The sequence below is a fragment of the Oncorhynchus nerka genome, linkage group LG13 (genome assembly GCF_034236695.1).
Source record: "Oncorhynchus nerka isolate Pitt River linkage group LG13, Oner_Uvic_2.0, whole genome shotgun sequence".
Taxonomy (NCBI): domain Eukaryota; kingdom Metazoa; phylum Chordata; class Actinopteri; order Salmoniformes; family Salmonidae; genus Oncorhynchus; species Oncorhynchus nerka.
In genome coordinates this window covers 90,045,355-90,063,590 of record NC_088408.1, presented here as the reverse complement: position 1 = coordinate 90,063,590, position 18,236 = coordinate 90,045,355, and the positions used below count along the sequence as shown (strand labels likewise).

General features: G+C 45.7%; 1 protein-coding gene across 1 annotated transcript in view; it reads left to right on the top strand.

Moving 5' to 3' along the window:
• The first annotated feature begins 12,086 nt into the window (after positions 1-12,086).
• LOC115140615 (calcium-binding protein 7-like) overlaps positions 12,087-18,236 on the top strand; it is a 48,833-nt gene continuing 42,683 nt past the window's right edge. Inside the window, exon 1 of the mRNA XM_065026062.1 lies at positions 12,087-12,198. Coding sequence (XP_064882134.1) covers positions 12,087-12,198 — 112 coding nt within the window. The remainder of the gene's footprint in view (positions 12,199-18,236) is intronic.

Here is an 18,236-nt window from a genome sequence, read left to right as displayed (position 1 = left end):
TCACCAGACGTTCTACCCTGTCCCAGACCTGCTGTTTTCAACTCTCTCTCTACTGAACCTGCTGTCTCAACCTCTGAATGCTCAGCTATGAAAAGCCAACTGACATTTACTCCTGAGGTACTGACCTGTTGCACCCGCTACAACCACTGCGAGTATTATTTGACCCTGCTGGTCATCTATGAACGTTTGAACATCTTGAAGAACCATCTGGCCTTAAATGGCCATGTACTTTTATAATCTCCACCCAGCACAGCCAGAAGAGGACTGGCCTTCCCTCACAGCCTGGTTCCTCTCTATGTTTCTTCCTAGGATCCTGCCTTTCTAGGGAGTTTTTCCTAGCCACCGTGCTTCTACATCTGCATTTCTTGCTGTTTGGGGTTTTAGACTGGGTTTCTGTCACTTTGTGACATTTGCTGATGTAAAAATGGCTTTATAAATACATTTGATTGACTGATTGACTGCAGAGAATATGAGGGTCTTTGAGAAAAACAACATTAATTATATCATACCAGTATACATTACCTTACCCACTCATGCTGACAAAAAGCTGCAAACACATACACCACTCTGTCTATGCAAATGTGCACAACGCCACAAGGAGCTCTCTACCACTCCCAAGATTTCCTCAGATATCTTCAAAGCGTTTCAGAACTCCTGCAAAGCCTTGGTTTATTTAGAGGCATCGGATCAACAGCGTGGCACCGGGGGAGCCTGAGCTGTCTCATCCGTTTGTCACCAGGAGTTGTGTTCTTCTTTTCCACTTCCGCACATCCAAGTCTATTCCTCCCTTCCTCCGCTTACCTTTCTCCCCTACCCCCTACCCCCTACCTCCTCACAGCGGAAGTTCGTCAAATAACCGAGCAACACTTCAAAAACAGGAGCTGGGGTGTTGTCCTCAGCATGGTCTGTCCTCAGAGAGGAAAAGGGGGACAGGGGGAGAGGTGAGACAAGAGAGAAAAGAGAAGAGAGCGTAGAGGAGAGAGGGGACGGAGAGGGGAGAGATCAGAGAGGAGATGAAGCGGGGAGAAAGACGAGAGGGGAGAGGGGATGGAGAGGGGAGGGGAGGGAGAGAGGGAGGAGGGAGAGTGAGGGAGAAAGGAGAGTGAGAGAGAGGGAGGAGAGGGAGAGGGGAGGGAGAGGGGAGAGATAAGAGAAGGGAGAGGGGAGGGAGAACAGAGGGGAGGGAGAACAGAGGAAAGAGGGGAGGAATGATTGGAGATGAACACAATGCCCAAGAGAAAGCCAAATAAAAAAGGCCTCTCAAAGAGTTGGATTCTTTTTCATCCAAAAAAAACCCCTTTCTGTTTAGTGTATTTATGACACTGCAGAATTTAGAGAGAAGGGTTTAGTCTGGCTCTACTCCTCTTGGCAGCTCCCCACTGGGCACACACTGGTTAAATCAACGTTGTTTCAATGAAATTTGTCAATGCATTGTGATGTGGAATCTACGTGAAAAATACACTGGATTTGTTTTTGCAATTATTAACGTAAACTGCTGTTTTTAGGTAACATTTTACCACTTTATGTCATCATGGTAACATATTTGCAACATAGACAAACCTTGTGTAAAATATGTGGAATTTGTACCTTTGTAACAATGTCAGACTTTCAACGTTATGTCAACTAACAGAAAAAAACTATAGGCCTGGCATCACCTCCTAATGGAGAGTTGATCTATCTACAGCTATCCCTTCCGTCTCCTATCCAGGGTTGTAACCAGAGTTTTCTTATGTAATCATAGAAAGCGCGTATGTTCAGAGTCGCAGGTCTGTAGAAATCTTCAAAATTGCTACGATAATCTGCATAGAATCTCAAACAGGATTGATCACTTGCACCATTACTTTATTGTAAATCTCAATTAACTGCAGTACAGGTCATTTGGTTGTGCTATTAGATGAAGCAGACTGAGAACACTTTAAGTTGTTGTATAAATAAACAACACATCGAACATTGTATTGCCAATTTAAACTTTGGTGTGCTTTTAAATTGTGGAAAGCGCAGTGATAACACATTTAGGTGACAACAAAAATCAAAAATCGAACATTGTATTTTCCATTGGAATTTGTTGTCCTTTTAGATGGTTGAAAGCATAGCGATAACACATTGGGATTCAACACACTTTTGACTGTCTTTTTGAGCAGTACTGTATCATTTTTAATCATTTTAGTCAATAAGATTCTTGCTACGTAAGCTCAACTTTCTGAACATTCGAGACGTGTAGTCCACTTGTCATTCCAATCTCCTTTGCATTAGCGTAGCCTCTTCTGTAGCCTGTCAACTATGTGTCTGTCTATCCCTGTTCTCTCCTCTCTGCACAGACCATACAAACGCTCCACACCGCGTGGCCGCGGCCACCCTAATCTGGTGGTCCCAGTGCGCACGACCCACGTGGAGTTCCAGGTCTCCGGTAGCCTCTGGAACTGCCGATCTGCGGCCAACAAGGCAGAGTTCATCTCAGCCTATGCCTCCCTCCAGTCCCTCGACTTCTTGGCACTGACGGAAACATGGATCACCACAGATAACACTGCTACTCCTACTGCTCTCTCTTCGTCCGCCCACGTGTTCTCGCACACCCGAGAGCTTCTGGTCAGCGGGGTGGTGGCACCGGGATCCTCATCTCTCCCAAGTGGTCATTCTCTCTTTCTCCCCTTACCCATCTGTCTATCGCCTCCTTTGAATTCCATGCTGTCACAGTTACCAGCCCTTTCAAGCTTAACATCCTTATCATTTATCGCCCTCCAGGTTCCCTCGGAGAGTTCATCAATGAGCTTGATGCCTTGATAAGCTCCTTTTCTGAGGACGGCTCACCTCTCACAGTTCTGGGCGACTTTAACCTCCCCACGTCTACCTTTGACTCATTCCTCTCTGCCTCCTTCTTTCCACTCCTCTCCTCTTTTGACCTCTCCCTCTCACCTTCCCCCTACTCACAAGGCAGGCAATACGCTAGACCTCATCTTTACTAGATGCTGTTCTTCCACTAACCTCATTGCAACTCCCCTCCAAGTCTCCGACCACTACCTTGTATCCTTTTCCCTCTCGCTCTCATCCAACACTTCCCACACTGCCCCTACTCGGATGGTATCGCGCCGTCCCAACCTTCGCTCTCTCTCCCCGCTACTCTCTCCTCTTCCATCCTATCATCTCTTCCCTCTGCTCAAACCTTCTCCAACCTATCTCCTGATTCTGCCTCCTCAACCCTCCTCTCCTCCCTTTCTGCATCCTTTGACTCTCTATGTCCCCTATCCTCCAGGCCGGCTCGGTCCTCCCCTCCCGCTCCGTGGCTCGACGACTCATTGCGAGCTCACAGAACAGGGCTCCGGGCAGCCGAGCGGAAATGGAGGAAAACTCGCCTCCCTGCAGACCTGGCATCCTTTCACTCCCTCCTCTCTACATTTTCCTCTTCTGTCGCTGCTGCTAAAGCCACTTTCTACCACTCTAAATTCCAAGCATCTGCCTCTAACCCTAGGAAGCTCTTTGCCACCTTCTCCTCCCTCCTGAATCCTCCTCCCCCTCCCCCCTCCTCCCTCTCTGCAGATGACTTCGTCAACCATTTTGAAAAGAAGGTCGACGACATCCGATCCTCGTTTGCTAAGTCAAACGACACCGCTGGTTCTGCTCACACTGCCCTACCCTGTGCTCTGACCTCTTTCTCCCCTCTCTCTCCAGATGAAATCTCGCGTCTTGTGACGGCCGGCCGCCCAACAACCTGCCCGCTTGACCCTATCCCCTCCTCTCTTCTCCAGACCATTTCCGGAGACCTTCTCCCTTACCTCACCTCGCTCATCAACTCATCCCTGACCGCTGGCTACGTCCCTTCCGTCTTCAAGAGAGCGAGAGTTGCACCCCTTCTGAAAAAACCTACACTCGATCCCTCCGATGTCAACAACTACAGACCAGTATCCCTTCTTTCTTTTCTCTCCAAAACTCTTGAACGTGCCGTCCTTGGCCAGCTCTCCCGCTATCTCTCTCAGAATGACCTTCTTGATCCAAATCAGTCAGGTTTCAAGACTAGTCATTCAACTGAGACTGCTCTTCTCTGTATCACGGAGGCGCTCCACACTGCTAAAGCTAACTTTCTCTCCTCTGCTCTCATCCTTCTAGACCTATCGGCTGCCTTCGATACTGTGAACCATCAGATCCTCCTCTCCACCCTCTCCGAGTTGGGCATCTCCGGAGCGGCCCACGCTTGGATTGCGTCCTACCTGACAGGTCGCTCCTACCAGGTGGCGTGGCGAGAATCCGTCTCCTCACCACGTGCTCTCACCACTGGTGTCCCCCAGGGCTCTGTTCTAGGCCGTCTCCTATTCTCGCTATACACCAAGTCACTTGGCTCTGTCATAACCTCACATGGTCTCTCCTATCATTGCTATGCAGACGACACACAATTAATCTTCTCCTTTCCCCCTTCTGATGACCAGGTGGCGAATCGCATCTCTGCATGTCTGGCAGACATATCAGTGTGGATGACGGATCACCACCTCAAGCTGAACCTCGGCAAGACGGAGCTGCTCTTCCTCCCGGGAAGGACTGCCCGTTCCATGATCTCGCCATCACGGTTGACAACTCCACTGTGTCCTCCTCCCAGAGCGCTAAGAACCTTGGCGTGATCCTGGACAACACCCTGTCGTTCTCAACTAACATCAAGGCGGTGGCCCGTTCCTGTAGGTTCATGCTCTACAACATCCGCAGAGTATGACCCTGCCTCACACAGGAAGCGGCGCAGGTCCTAATCCAGGCACTTGTCATCTCCCGTCTGGATTACTGCAACTCGCTGTTGGCTGGGCTCCCTGCCTGTGCCATTAAACCCCTACAACTCATCCAGAACGCCGCAGCCCGTCTGGTGTTCAACCTTCCCAAGTTCTCTCACGTCACCCCGCTCCTCCGCTCTCTCCACTGGCTTCCAGTTGAAGCTCGCATATCCGCTACAAGACCATGGTGCTTGCCTACGGAGCTGTGAGGGGAACGGCACCTCAGTACCTCCAGGCTCTGATCAGGCCCTACACCCAAACAAGGGCACTGCGTTCATCCACCTCTGGCCTGCTCGCCTCCCTACCACTGAGGAAGTACAGTTCCCGCTCAGCCCAGTCAAAACTGTTCGCTGCTCTGGCCCCCCAATGGTGGAACAAACTCCCTCACGACGCCAGGACAGCGGAGTCAATCACCACCTTCCGGAGACACCTGAAACCCCACCTCTTTAAGGAATACCTAGGATAGGATAAAGTAATCCTTCTCACCCCCCTTAAAAGATTTAGATGCACTATTGTAAAGTGGCTGCTCCACTGGATGTCATAAGGTGAATGCACCAATTTGTAAGTCGCTCTGGATAAGAGCGTCTGCTAAATGACTTAAATGTAAATGTAAATGAAAATAGGTTGAAGTATCATGAATCTACGTATCTACCAAATATTATCCCATGTTCCATGTCTAAATGATGTGATGGACCAACTAGGTCTGCTGTGTGTTTCAGTGAGTATGCACAGACCAGCAGTATGAGAGTCAGCAAAAGAGGATTTGAAACAAGTCTAGCGGTGCCAATGCTTACCAAATGGGAACGTTTGAAATGGGACATGGAGGGGAAATCCAATTGGAACAAAGCTCTGTCTGATCCTGTATTGTAGTGAATGTTGCACAACGTCAGTGCTTACTGCTTACACAAACATTCAGTGCATCAATAAAACAAATCTAAATGGATCCCATAGAAAGAAAGTGGCCCGCCGGTAATAAATATGCATTAGTGTGTTGTGCTTTTATCCAAATGACCATAAAGTCTGTGTTCCTCAGTCCCAAATTCAGAAAAATAGCCCTTTCCCCTCTCTCTCCTGCTTTCTTATCCTTCAGCCTGCATGTCCCTGTGGCTCCAGTCTGCAGTTTAAATCTTCCAAATAGCACCCTGTTTCGTATATAGTGCACTACTTTTGACCAGAGTGCTATGTGCCATAGGAAAAGGGGTGTCATTTGGGACGTATCCCTAATCCGGCTGCAGCTGAATAAGCTGCAATGTGGGCCATTATTCACTCCCAAGTACTGTAGTTTCCTGGCTGCTCTGAGGCTCTCTCTGCAGCAAGCGAGAAATGCGGTCTGAATGGAGAGGATGATTGGTTCAGGGGCAAATATGAAAGAAAGTGAAGGGTACTAGCCCCCCAGACAGACGAACAGACTTGCTCATCCCTAACTGGGTTCTGGGGGGATGGATGGACATGGTAGTACAATCTGGATGTCTTTCAATAGAGTGTTCTGAAATTACATACACAATGTTCCTATCATTTTACTTTGGGGTTGTAGTTTTACGTCAGCCTGCCTGTGTTTCTGCTGTATTCATTTTTTCTTTAAATCTCCAACTGCTGATGTCAATTTGCGAATTTAAAACTAAATCTGCTTAGTGTACTTTGAAGGATTTGAGATTATTATTGCATTCTGTGTTATAAAATGTATTTGGATTAAATTATTTTTTCTCAAATGTTCAATCTCCTCTCTGTCTCTCCCCTCCTCCCGTTCTCTGTCTTTTCTACTTATTTATCTCTCCCCTCTCTTTCATATGGAACAATGCAATCAGGCTTCTTCCCAAAAAGCTCTGCCTCTCTCCTCCACTTGGTCCTTGTTACAGACTTGTCATTTCTTCCTCTTCTCTAAAGAGATGGTGCGATAGAGAAAAATAGTCTAAGGAAAAGGCTATCAGCCTCCTGTGAGCCTCCTGTCTTTGGGGAATAACTGCCAGGCAGCTGAGGAGCTAGGCTCTGTGTGAGTAAGTTTAAATCTGCAATGCCAAGCTGTCATCAGAGACCTGATGGGCATCACCGGAGCCCCCCGTTATGCACCCCCAAGTCAAATAACCTACCCCAGCTCCCCTAACTCAAATACCCTACCCCAGCTCCCCTAACTCAAATACCCTACCCAGCTCCCTTAACTCAACTACCCTACCCAGCTCCCCTAACTCAAATACCTTACCCCAGCTCCCCTAACTCAAATACCCTACCCCAGCTCCCCTAACTCAAATACCCTACCCCAGCTCCCCTAACTCAAATACCCTACCTCAGCTCCCCTAACTTAGCTACTCTACCCCAGCTCCCTTAACTCAGCTACCCTACCCCAGCTCCCCTAACTCAAATACCCTACCCCACCTCCCCTAACTCAAAGACCCTACCCCAGCTCCCCTAACTCAAATACCCGACCCTAGCTCCCCTAACTCAAATACCCTACCCCAGCTCCCCTAACTCAAATACCTACCCCAGCTCCCTAACTCAAATACCATACCCCAGCTCCCCTAACTCAAATACCTACCCCAGCTCCCCTAACTCAAATACCTACCCCAGCTCCCTAACTCAAATACCTACCCCAGCTCCCTAACTCAAATACCCTACCCCAGCTCCCCTAACTCAAATACCTACCCCAGCTCCCCTAACTCAAATACTCTACCCAGCTCCCCTAACTCAAATACTCTAACCCAGCTCCCTAACTTAAATACTCTACCCAGCTCCCCTAACTCAAATACTCTACCCCAGCTCCCCTAACTTAAATACCTACCCCAGCTCCCCTAACTCAAATACCTACCCCAGCTCCCTAACTCAAATACCTACCCCAGCTCCCCTAACTCAAATACCCTACCCAAGCTCCCCTAACTCAAATACCTACCCCAGCTCCCCTAACTCAAATACCATACCCCAGCTCCCCTAACTCAAATACCTACCCCAGCTCCCTAACTCAAATACTCTACCCCAGCTCCCCTAACTTAAATACCTAGCCCAGCTCCCCTAACTCAAATACCTACCCCAGCTCCCCTAACTCAAATACCCTACCCCAGCTCCCTAACTCAAATACCTACCCCAGCTCCCCTAACTCAAATACCCTACCCCAGCTCCCCTAACTCAAATACCTACCCCAGCTCCCCTAACTCAAATACCTACCCCAGCTCCCCTAACTCAAATACTCTACCCCAGCTCCCCTAACTTAAATACCCTACCCCAGCTCCCCTAGCCCATTAGTTCCATGCTATGTGATCTCTTGGCTTCTAGTTCTTCCAAGCCCAGCCCAGGCATGCCTTGTCTCTATGCTACACTATCTCATAACTCATGGACACAGAGTGGGAAGAAGTTGTTCCTAAGAACTGAAACAGGGTCAGCAAAAATAATGTTTATGGGGAACATCTACCAGACAACATACACTGAATTCCAAATCTATCCTCTTCCCCCTAACTGTTTCTCGCATCTACACAGCTGCCTTAGGGGTACAAGGTATATTTGTCAATTTGGAATTCAGTAAATTGAGAGGGCTTAAGCAGTGAGTGTTGTGTGGGCAGTAATGGTAGGAACACTGCCATCTAGTGCTAGCGCTGTGACAGACAGTGAGACAGACAGACAAACAGACAGACAGACACACCAAACCACTGACATTGAGGTGAACCAGAAACAGTAGGATACATACTCTTACACAGGAAAGGGAAATCATTATATACCTGCAGTTACAAAGGAAGGCCCTGACTGCATCAGGTTCTAAACGTCAGGGCTATTGAGTGTCTATTGGAAGCACAAAGCAGTCTGACCTTCTCAGTGCCTCCCCATTGAGTGGACTTTAGGTAGGCTGCTTTATGAACAGAAAAGTGTGAGAGTCCAGGTTTGTGCTGTTAAGGCACAGACACACCGGTCGGTAGCATTTACCGGCCGAGATTACTTAGCATCTCTGAACAGAGTGACGGTGTGTTTTGGTCCCTAAAACACACAGTGCCAAATGAACGGTGGAGAAATGGTGAACCGGCAAACCGTCACTCGGTGCAATGGGTTTTCTCCTTTAGACAATAAGGAGGAAGTGGTAGCTGCAGAGAATCATTTTGGAGATGCCAAAGAAGCTTTCAATGTTTCTTCTGAGAAGGGTATTGTTAGTCACAGACCATGCTTGGTTGAAACAAACAATCACGTGGAGAGTTGTTTTTACTCAGCCTTTTGATTTAACACAGGGATGGGATGTATGGAGGGTGGAATAGAGGCAGGGAAAGAAAGAGAGAGAAAGACAGAGAGAGAGAGACATAGAGAGAGGGGAGAGAGCGAGATATGGAGGGAGAGCAAAGGAGAGAGAGATCAGAGGAACAGAGAGAGAGGGAGAGCGAGAGAGAGAGAGAGAGATCAGAGGAAGGATTAATACAATTGAGGTCCACAGGATGTCATGTGTGTCTCACAGGTATATGTACACCACCGTTCAAAGGTTTGGGGTCACTAGAAATGTCATTGTTTTTGAAAGAAAAGCAATTTTTTGTCAATTAAAATAACATTAAATTGATCATAAATACAGTGTAGACATTGTTAATAATGTTGTGAATGACTATTGAAGCTGGAAAAACTGCAGATTTTTTTGTGGAATATCTACATAGGCGTACAGAGGCCCATTGTCAGCAACCATCACTCCTGTGTTCAAATAACACGTTGTGTTAGCTAATCCTATTATTTCATTTTAAAAGGCTAATTGATCATAGAAAACCCTTTTGTAATAATGTTAGCACATCTGAAAACAGTTGTTCTGATTAAAGAAGCAATAAAACTGGCCTTCTTTGGACTAGTTGAGTATCTGGAGCATCCGCATTTGTGGGTTCAATTACAGGCCCAAAATGGCCAGAAACAAAGGACTTTCTTCTGAAACTCGTCAGTCTGTTCTTGTTCTGAGAAATTAAGGCTATTCCATGTGAGAAATTTCAAAGAAACTGAAGATCTTATACAACACTGTGTACTACTCCCTTCACAGAACAGCGCAAACTGGCCCTAACCAGAATAGAAAGAGGAGTGGGAGGTCCCGGTGCACAACTGAGCATTTTTATGTTAATTTAATTAACAATAAATATACATTTTTTTCAAAAACAATTACATTTCTAAGTCACCCCAAACTTTTGAACGGTAGTGTATGTGTGTGTGTGTGTGTGTGTGTGTGTGTGTGTGTGTGTGTGTGTGTGTGTGTGTGTGTGTGTGTGTTTGTTTGTGTGTGTCTGTTTACTCTTAACAGTATACTCATGATTTGTTTGATGTAATGTCATTACTTTTCAATTCTAAGAATTAAACATGACTCAACAACACCAGGATTGCGGCCATGTTGGAATTCAATTCAGGACTGGAAATTTGATTCCTCAGTTTAGATGGAATTGACCCAACCTTGTCCTCCACAGTCGTCAACATAGCTTCAACCACAGTGTGATCAAACAATGTTATCATACCCAGTCAGGAAGAATTTTTGGTGCATCAGAGAGAGAGAGAGAGAGAGAGAGAGAGAGAGGGAAAGGGGGTTAGAGAGAGGGGGGAGGGAGAAAGGGTGAGAGAGACACACTCATGTGAAAAGGACGTCACGCTGCTTGTTAAGCGAGAACCACTTCCTCTTAATTCAGGCTACACCAAGAATAGAAACCAGAACCTCTGCCTTGCTAGTGTTATGGGCATCACGTTTCTTTCTTAGCGAGTACCACTTCCCCCGAAGCGCAACACACACACAGCAGTGTTGATAAGGGCTAATGATGCAAAATTGTGAAGGTTTTCAAAAGCAAATTAACCTACTGTATATGCCCTTGTCCATTCTTATGCAAATATATCTGCCTCGGCAGCCACTCTCGGGAAGGAAGGGTGTGTGACTTATCTTTTAAAACACTAAGCAGTTTATTAAACCACACAACAACAGGCCAGTAATGAACCGCTATCTGAAAAAAACAGAAACATTTTTCATCCATATCAACTTAATGAGAAACGTGTGTTACTTACTGTTACTGCATTATGACAGCCACTAGCATGATTTCAATTCTACTCATTTACTGGCTTCACCTTCGATGGTTTCTGGTCAACAGACACAATATAACACCTGGCTGTTCAGTGTATAACATCTAGAGTATGTCATTTAAGGCTTAAGATTAAAATATATGAATTTCCATTAGGAGAGATGCTAGGGTAGAAATCATCCGTATCCTACAATGTGGCTCGTGGTCATTAATCACAGCTCTCATGGTTTGTTTGGTACCCGGGGAGCACGTGTGTCGCTACGGGCAAGCAAGACCGGGATTTAGTGCGTGCGCTGTGTGGAATACAGAATTCACGCAGTTCGAGAGAGCCACACACACTGGAGTCAGGGTACGGAATGTGTGTGTGTGTTCCTGTGGGAGAGAGATAGCTGACTATACACAGGAGCCAGGGTTGCAGTTCACAAAATCCACACAGAGCGTCGTCCCCTCACCTGTGGAGCGAAGAGTGAATTGGAGATGGAAAGCCGCCCCCGTTCCAATGACCAAATAAGAGCGAGCGAGTGTGCCCACGCGCTGAATGCATAGGCTATTTTCAGTTCTAAGGATTCGGTGACTTTACATTTATTGTGTTTGAGTGAAGGTACATTTGGACTTTTGATTTCTACCCTGTCCGTATTTATTTTGTGTTTCTCACCTGGATCTTTTCACTAAAAGCTCAATGGAAAGGTAAAAGGACACCGTGCCTACAAGGAAAATAACAAGCATCCAAAAGATCCAACAAGTGGATGAACGAACATTCTGCTTCTGCACTAATGACTGGACTAAAACAACGGATTAAGCATCTTTGAATGATCTCATTGTTTTTGGATTTTATCTGTTTGTTTTCTAATCCAGTGAGAGAAACCGCTGTACATCTCACTAGCGGTGTGTCTCAGCAGATGGAGCCACCGTGATGTGTTTAGTCTTGTTCAGCAAATAGCCTGTGTAAGTGTGACAATTTAGGCAATTAATTCAACTTGATGATTGTCAATTAATTTCCTCAACCCAGGCTAGATATATCTCGCAATTTGTGTAACAAATAACTGTCAAGTATCCAGAAAAATAAAAAGGAGATACAGTGACAACGTCAAGTTTATATTTATATATAAAAACAATAATCCACTAGTCTTCTCCGTGTTCATTCACCAAGGAACGGGGGATAGGCTACCACGGATCCTCTCTTCTCTCCTGCCTCTCGAATCTGGGACCACATCTGTTCCTTTCTATTCATGGACTTGATCCTCCGCACCCTGTTTGAAACTGGAGAAAAGTTGTGAGTGACTCTCTTGAACTCTCCCTTATATGAAGATCAGGGCACAGGTGGCAGCCCCAGACCGTCACCGCAGCCATGCCTATCATGCACCCAATCACCTCCAATTTGATGTACCGGGGCATCTGCACCATCCCAGACATGCTCGCCTACCGAGCCCCGGTCAACCTGCCCGAGGACGAGGTGGAAGGTGAGGAGGAGAGTTAACATGTTCTGTTCCCAGCTCTGGTTCTGTTCCCAGCTCTGGTTCTGTTCCCAGCTCTGGTTCTGTTCCCAGCTCTGGTTCTGTTCCCAGCTCTGGTTCCATTGCCAGCTCGCAGCTATGCTGTAGCCTTTCATCTCACATAATCGTTTCATTATCAATTCACACTTGGTGAAGAGAGGTCTTGAGTCAAAGTAATGGCAAGAGAGCGGTGAGTTATTTTAGACTGTCGCCATCAGTGCAAGTAGATTCAGCACCACGGACAGCGCCGCTCAGGGAGTCCGTATTTGAATCAGTCCCTTGCCTCACCATGTTGACTAGGTGCGACTCCGTTTGGAATAGCGTCCACCCACTGTAGATTGTCACTCACAGATAATTTGTTACTTCGCTACCTCAACTTTATAGTTGATCTAGTTATGAAGTTATCAATTAATCCATTTATTTGATCGTCAGTTAGTGGGCCAATTGTGTGTAGTATAAACATGTTGTGTTTGCAGGTGAAAGGGGATTTGTGAGAGGCGTGGGATGTCCACAGATTATCTTTTAAAGACAGTTCTACAAGCCTATCCACCATTTGCCCAGATAAGATTGAGATTCAATTTTGTTTTAGCTCATCACTGATCATTTATTTGGGATTTATTTCTAATGTAAGGTAATTTTAAGGAGAGCACACCTGTATGTTGTAATTGTCTCATGGTGGACTTGCAAGTCAGTGACTGACCATCAGTAACATTCTAGTATGAAGGTGTTGCTCCCTCTAACTTTCCCAGATAAGGGTTAGAGATCACCATTGTTAATGTTTGTATGTATTGATCCTCACGCAAGAAGTTTCCCTATTGCAAGATTATCAGCATCTATATGAACAGAAAATTAGATGTAAGCCTGTGGCAGACACAAAAGCTCCATTACATAGAAAACCCTGTGGAGAAATCATCTAAATGAGAAAACGCTGACACTGTGACAAACATATCCCATTGTGGGGTTATATTCAGTATTGTGGGGTAATATTCAGTACTGTGGTTTTATATTCAGTATTCTGGTGTTAGATTCAGTATTGTGGGGTTGTATTCAGTATTGTGGGGTTATATTCAGTATTATAGGATAATATTGAGTATTGTGGAGTAATATTCAGTATTGTGGATTAACATTCAATATTGTGGTGTTAAATTCAATATTGTGGTTTTATATTCAACATTCTGAGGTTATATTCAGTATTGTGGTGTAATATTCAGTATTGTGGTTTGACATTCAGTATTGTGTGGTTATAGTATATTCAGTATTGTATCGTATTATTCAGTATTGTGGTGTTATATTCCCTTTTGTGTGGTTCTATTCTGTATTGTGGGTCGCCTGGGTAGGCTAGTGGTTAGAGCGTTGGACTAGTAACCGGAAGGTTGCAAGTTCAAACCCCCGAGCTGACAAGGTACAAAATCTGTTCTTCTGCCCCTGAACAAGGCAGTTAACCCACTGTTCCTAGGCTGTCATTGAAAATAGGAATTTGTTCTTAACTGACTTGCCTAGTTAAATAAAGGTAAAATTACATTGTGGTGTTATATTCAGTTTTGTGGGGTCATATTACATTTTTGGTGTTATATTCAGTATTGTGGTGTTATATTCAGTATTGTGGATTTCAGTATTGCAGTGTTATATTCAGGATTGTTGGGTTACATTCAGTATACCATACTCCGGCGCCGACAGAGAAGGCCGCCTCGCTTCGCGTTCCTGGGAAACTATGCAGTATTTAGGTTTTTTTTACGTGTTATTTCTTACATTGGTACCCCAGGTAATCTTGGGTTTCATTACATAACAGTCGGGAGGAACTACTGAATATAAGAGCAATGTCAACTCACCATCATTACGACCAGGAATATGACTTTCCCGAAGCGGATCCTGTGTTTTGCCTTCAACCCAGGACAATGGATCGGATACCAGCCGGCGAACCAAAACAACGTCGCCGTAAAAGGGGCAAATGAAGCGGTCTTCTGGTCAGGCTCCGGAGACGGGCACATCGCGCACCACTCCCTAGCATACCACTCGCCAATGTCCAGTCTCTTGACAACAAGGTTGATGAAATCCGAGCAAGGGTAGCATTCCAGAGAGACATCAGAGACTGTAACGTTCTTTGCTTCACGGAAACATGGCTCACTCGAGAGAAGCTATCGGAGTCAGTGCAGCCAGCTGGTTTCTTCAGGCATCGCACCGACAGAAACAAGCATCTTTCTGGTAAGAAGAGGGTTCGGGGGGGGGGGTATGCCTTATGATTAACGAGACGTAGTGTGATCATAACAACATTCAGGAACTCAAGACCTTCTGTTCACCTGACTTAGAATTCCTCACAATCAAATGTCGACCTGATTGTCTACCAAGGGAATTCTCTTTGATTAAAATCACAGCCATATATATTACCCCCCAAGCAGACACATCGATGGCCCTGAACAAACTTTATTTGACTCTTTGTAAACTGGAAACCACATATCCTGTGACTGCATTCATTGTAGCTAGGGATTTTAACAAGGCTAATCTGAAAACAAGACTCCGCATATAAGGCCCTCCCCGCCCTCCTTTCGGAAAAGCTGACCACGACTCCATTTTGTAGCTTCCAGCCTACAGACAGAAACGAAGCTCCAGCGCTCAGGTCTGTTCAACGCTGGTCCGACCTATCTGATTCCACGCTTCAAGACTGCTTCGATCACATGGATTGGGATATGTTCCGCATTGCGTCCAACAAGAACATTGACGAATACGCTGATTCGTTGAGCGAGTTCATTAGAAAGTGCATCGGCGATGTTATACCCACTGCAACGATTAAAACATTCCCGAACCAGAAACCGTGGATTGATGGCAGCATTCGCGCGAAACTGAAAGCGCGAACCACTGCTTTTAACCAGGGCAAGGTGACCGGAAACATGACCGAATACAAACAGTGTAGCTATTCCCTCCGCAAGGCAATCAGACAAGCTAAATGTCAGTATAGAGATTAAGTAGAGTTGCAATTCAACTGCTCAGACACAAGAGGTATGTGGCAGGGTCTACAGTCAATCACGGATTACAAAAACAAAACCAGCACCGTCGCAGACCAGGATGTCTTGCTCCCAGACAGACTAAATAGCATCTTTGCTCGCTTTGAGGACAATACAGTGCCACTGACACTGCCTGCTACCAAAACCTGCTGACTCTCCTTCACTGCAGCCAACATGAGTATAACATTTAAACGTTATAACCCTCGCAAGGCTGCAGGCCCAGACGGCATCCCCAGAAGCGTCCTCAGAGCATGCGCAGACCAGCTGGCTGGTGTGTTTATAGACATATTCAATCAATCCTTATCCCAACTTGCTGTTCCCACATGCTTCAAGAGGCCCACCATTATTTCCGTTCCCAAGAAAGCTAAGGTAACTGAGCTAAATGACTATCGCCCGTAGCACTCACTTCCGTCATCATGAAGTGCTTTGAGGTACTAGTCAAGGACCATATCACCTCCACCCTACCTGACACCCTAGACCCACTCCAATTTGCTTACCGCCCCAATAGGTCCACAGACGATGCAATCGCAACCACACTACACACTGCCCTAACCCATCTGGACAAGAGGAATACCTATGTGAGAATGCTGTTCATCGACTACAGCTCAGCATTTAACACCATAGTACCCTCCAAACTCGTCATCAAGCTCGAGATCCTGGTTCTCGACCCCGCCCTGTGCAACTGGGTACTGGACTTCCTGACGGGCCGTCCCCAGGTGGTGAGGGTAGATAACAGCATCTCCACCCCGCTGATCCTCAACACTGGGGTCCCACAAGGGTGCGTTCTGAGCCCTCTCCTGTACTCCCTGTTCACCCACGACTGCGTGGCCATGCACGCCTCCAACTCAATCATCAAGTTTGCGGACGACACTACAGTGGTGGGCTTGATTACCAACAACGATGAGACGGCCTACAGGGAGGAGGTGAGGGCTCTCGGAGTGTGGTGTCAGGAAAATAACCTCACACTCATCGTCAACAAAACAAAACAGCAGAGCGAGCACCCCCCTATCCACATCGAAAGGACAGTAGTGGAGAAGGTAGTAAGTTTTAAGTTCCTCGGCGTATACATCACGGACAAACTGAATTGGTCCACCCACACAGACAGCGTTGTGAAGAAGGCACAGCGGTGCCTCTTCAACCGCAGGAGACTGAAGAAATTCGGCTTGTCACCAAAAGCACTCACAAACTTCTACAGATGCACAATCGAGAGTGTCCTTTCGGGCTGTCTCACCGCCTGGTACGGCAACTGCTCCGCCCAGAACCGTAAGGCTCTCCTGAGGATAGGAGGTCTGCACAACGCATCACCGGGGGCAAACTACCTGACCTCCAGGACACCTACACCACCGATGTCACAGGAAGGCCATAAAGATCATCAAGGACAACAACCACCCGAGCCACTGCCTGTTCACCCTGTTATCATCCAGAAGGCAAGGTCAGTACAGGTGCATTAAAGCAGGGACCGAGAGACTGAAAAACAGCTTCTATCTCAAGGCCATCAGACTGTTAAACAGCCACCACTAACATTGAGTGGCTGCTGCCAACATACTGACTCAACTCCAGCCACTTTAATAATGGAAATTGATGGAAATTGATGTAAAAATGTATCACTAGCCACTTTAAACAATTCCACTTAATATAATAATATTGTGGAGTTATTTTCAGGATTGTGGGGTCATATTCAGTATTGTGGGGTTATTTTTAGTATTGTGGGGTTATATTCAGTATTGTTTAGTTATATTCACTATGGTGGTGTTATATTCAGTATTGTAGTGTTTTATTCAATATTGTGGGGTAAAATTTAGTATTGTGTTGTAATATTCAGAATTGTGGGGTTTTATTCAGTATTGTTTTTTTTCAGTGTTGTGGGGTTGTTTTCAGTATTGTGATGTTATATTCAGCATTGTGGTGTTATATTCAGTACTGTGGTGTTATTTTCAGCATTTAGTGTATATTCAGTATTCTGTGTTTTTTCAGTATTGTAGTATTATATTCAGTATTGTGATCTTATTTTTAGTATTTTCGGTGTTATATTTCTTTTGTGGGGTCATATTCAGTATTGTGTGGTCATTTTCAGTATTGTGTGTTCATATTAGGTATTGGGGGGTTATATTCACTATTCTGGGGTTATACTCATTTTTGTTGGGTCATATTCAGTAGTGTGTTTTTCCCCCAGTATTGTTGGTTTGTATTCAGTATTGTGGGGTCATATTCAGTATTGTGTGGTTCTATTAAGTGTTGTTGGGTTTTATATTCAGTATTGTGGTGTTATACTCAGTATGGTGGGTTTATATGCAGTATTGTGGGCTCATTTTCAGTATTCTGGTGTTATATGCAGTATTGTGGGGTTATATTCAGTATTGTGAGGTGTCATGGTGTGGCTCCTTCTGGGTTTAGATCATGGCTTCCCGCTCTCTCCTACACCCGAGTTCTGTTATCTCTGGTCGTAAATTCGTTGCAGAGACTCTCTCCTCCTGGACATGCAGAAAGAGTGACAGAGAGAACAAAGGATTTCACATGGCCAACTCCTAATTTCCCATGGCCAACTCCTAATTTCCCAAAATGAGAATTTGAAACTAAATGTCCACTTGTGAATAGGTGGTATTGGGCCGTGGACACAAAATGAATGAGTAAAGATGAAACCATTTGTGAAATGATGTAATGTGATGTTAAACCTTTAATGTTAGAGAATTGTATTCCCTTTAAAGTTTAACAAAGTCATTGGCCCGCCCCAGTGAATACAGACATGATCTGGTATCATGGAACAGTCCTTTCCTATTATCACGAATAAAAACCCCTCCTGAGGAAATCCTCTTCAGACCACTAATACCTCGGTGTCAGCTGAGGTGGCACAGGTTTGAATACCAAGTCTGAGCAAACCCACAGCATGAGCTGCGATTGCGAATCATTATTGAATTCCTAACCATTCCACGTGGAGCATTGGCTACACGGCTGGAAATGGTTGATCGATCCCGACAGAATAAGAACAAATCTTAGATACTAATTACT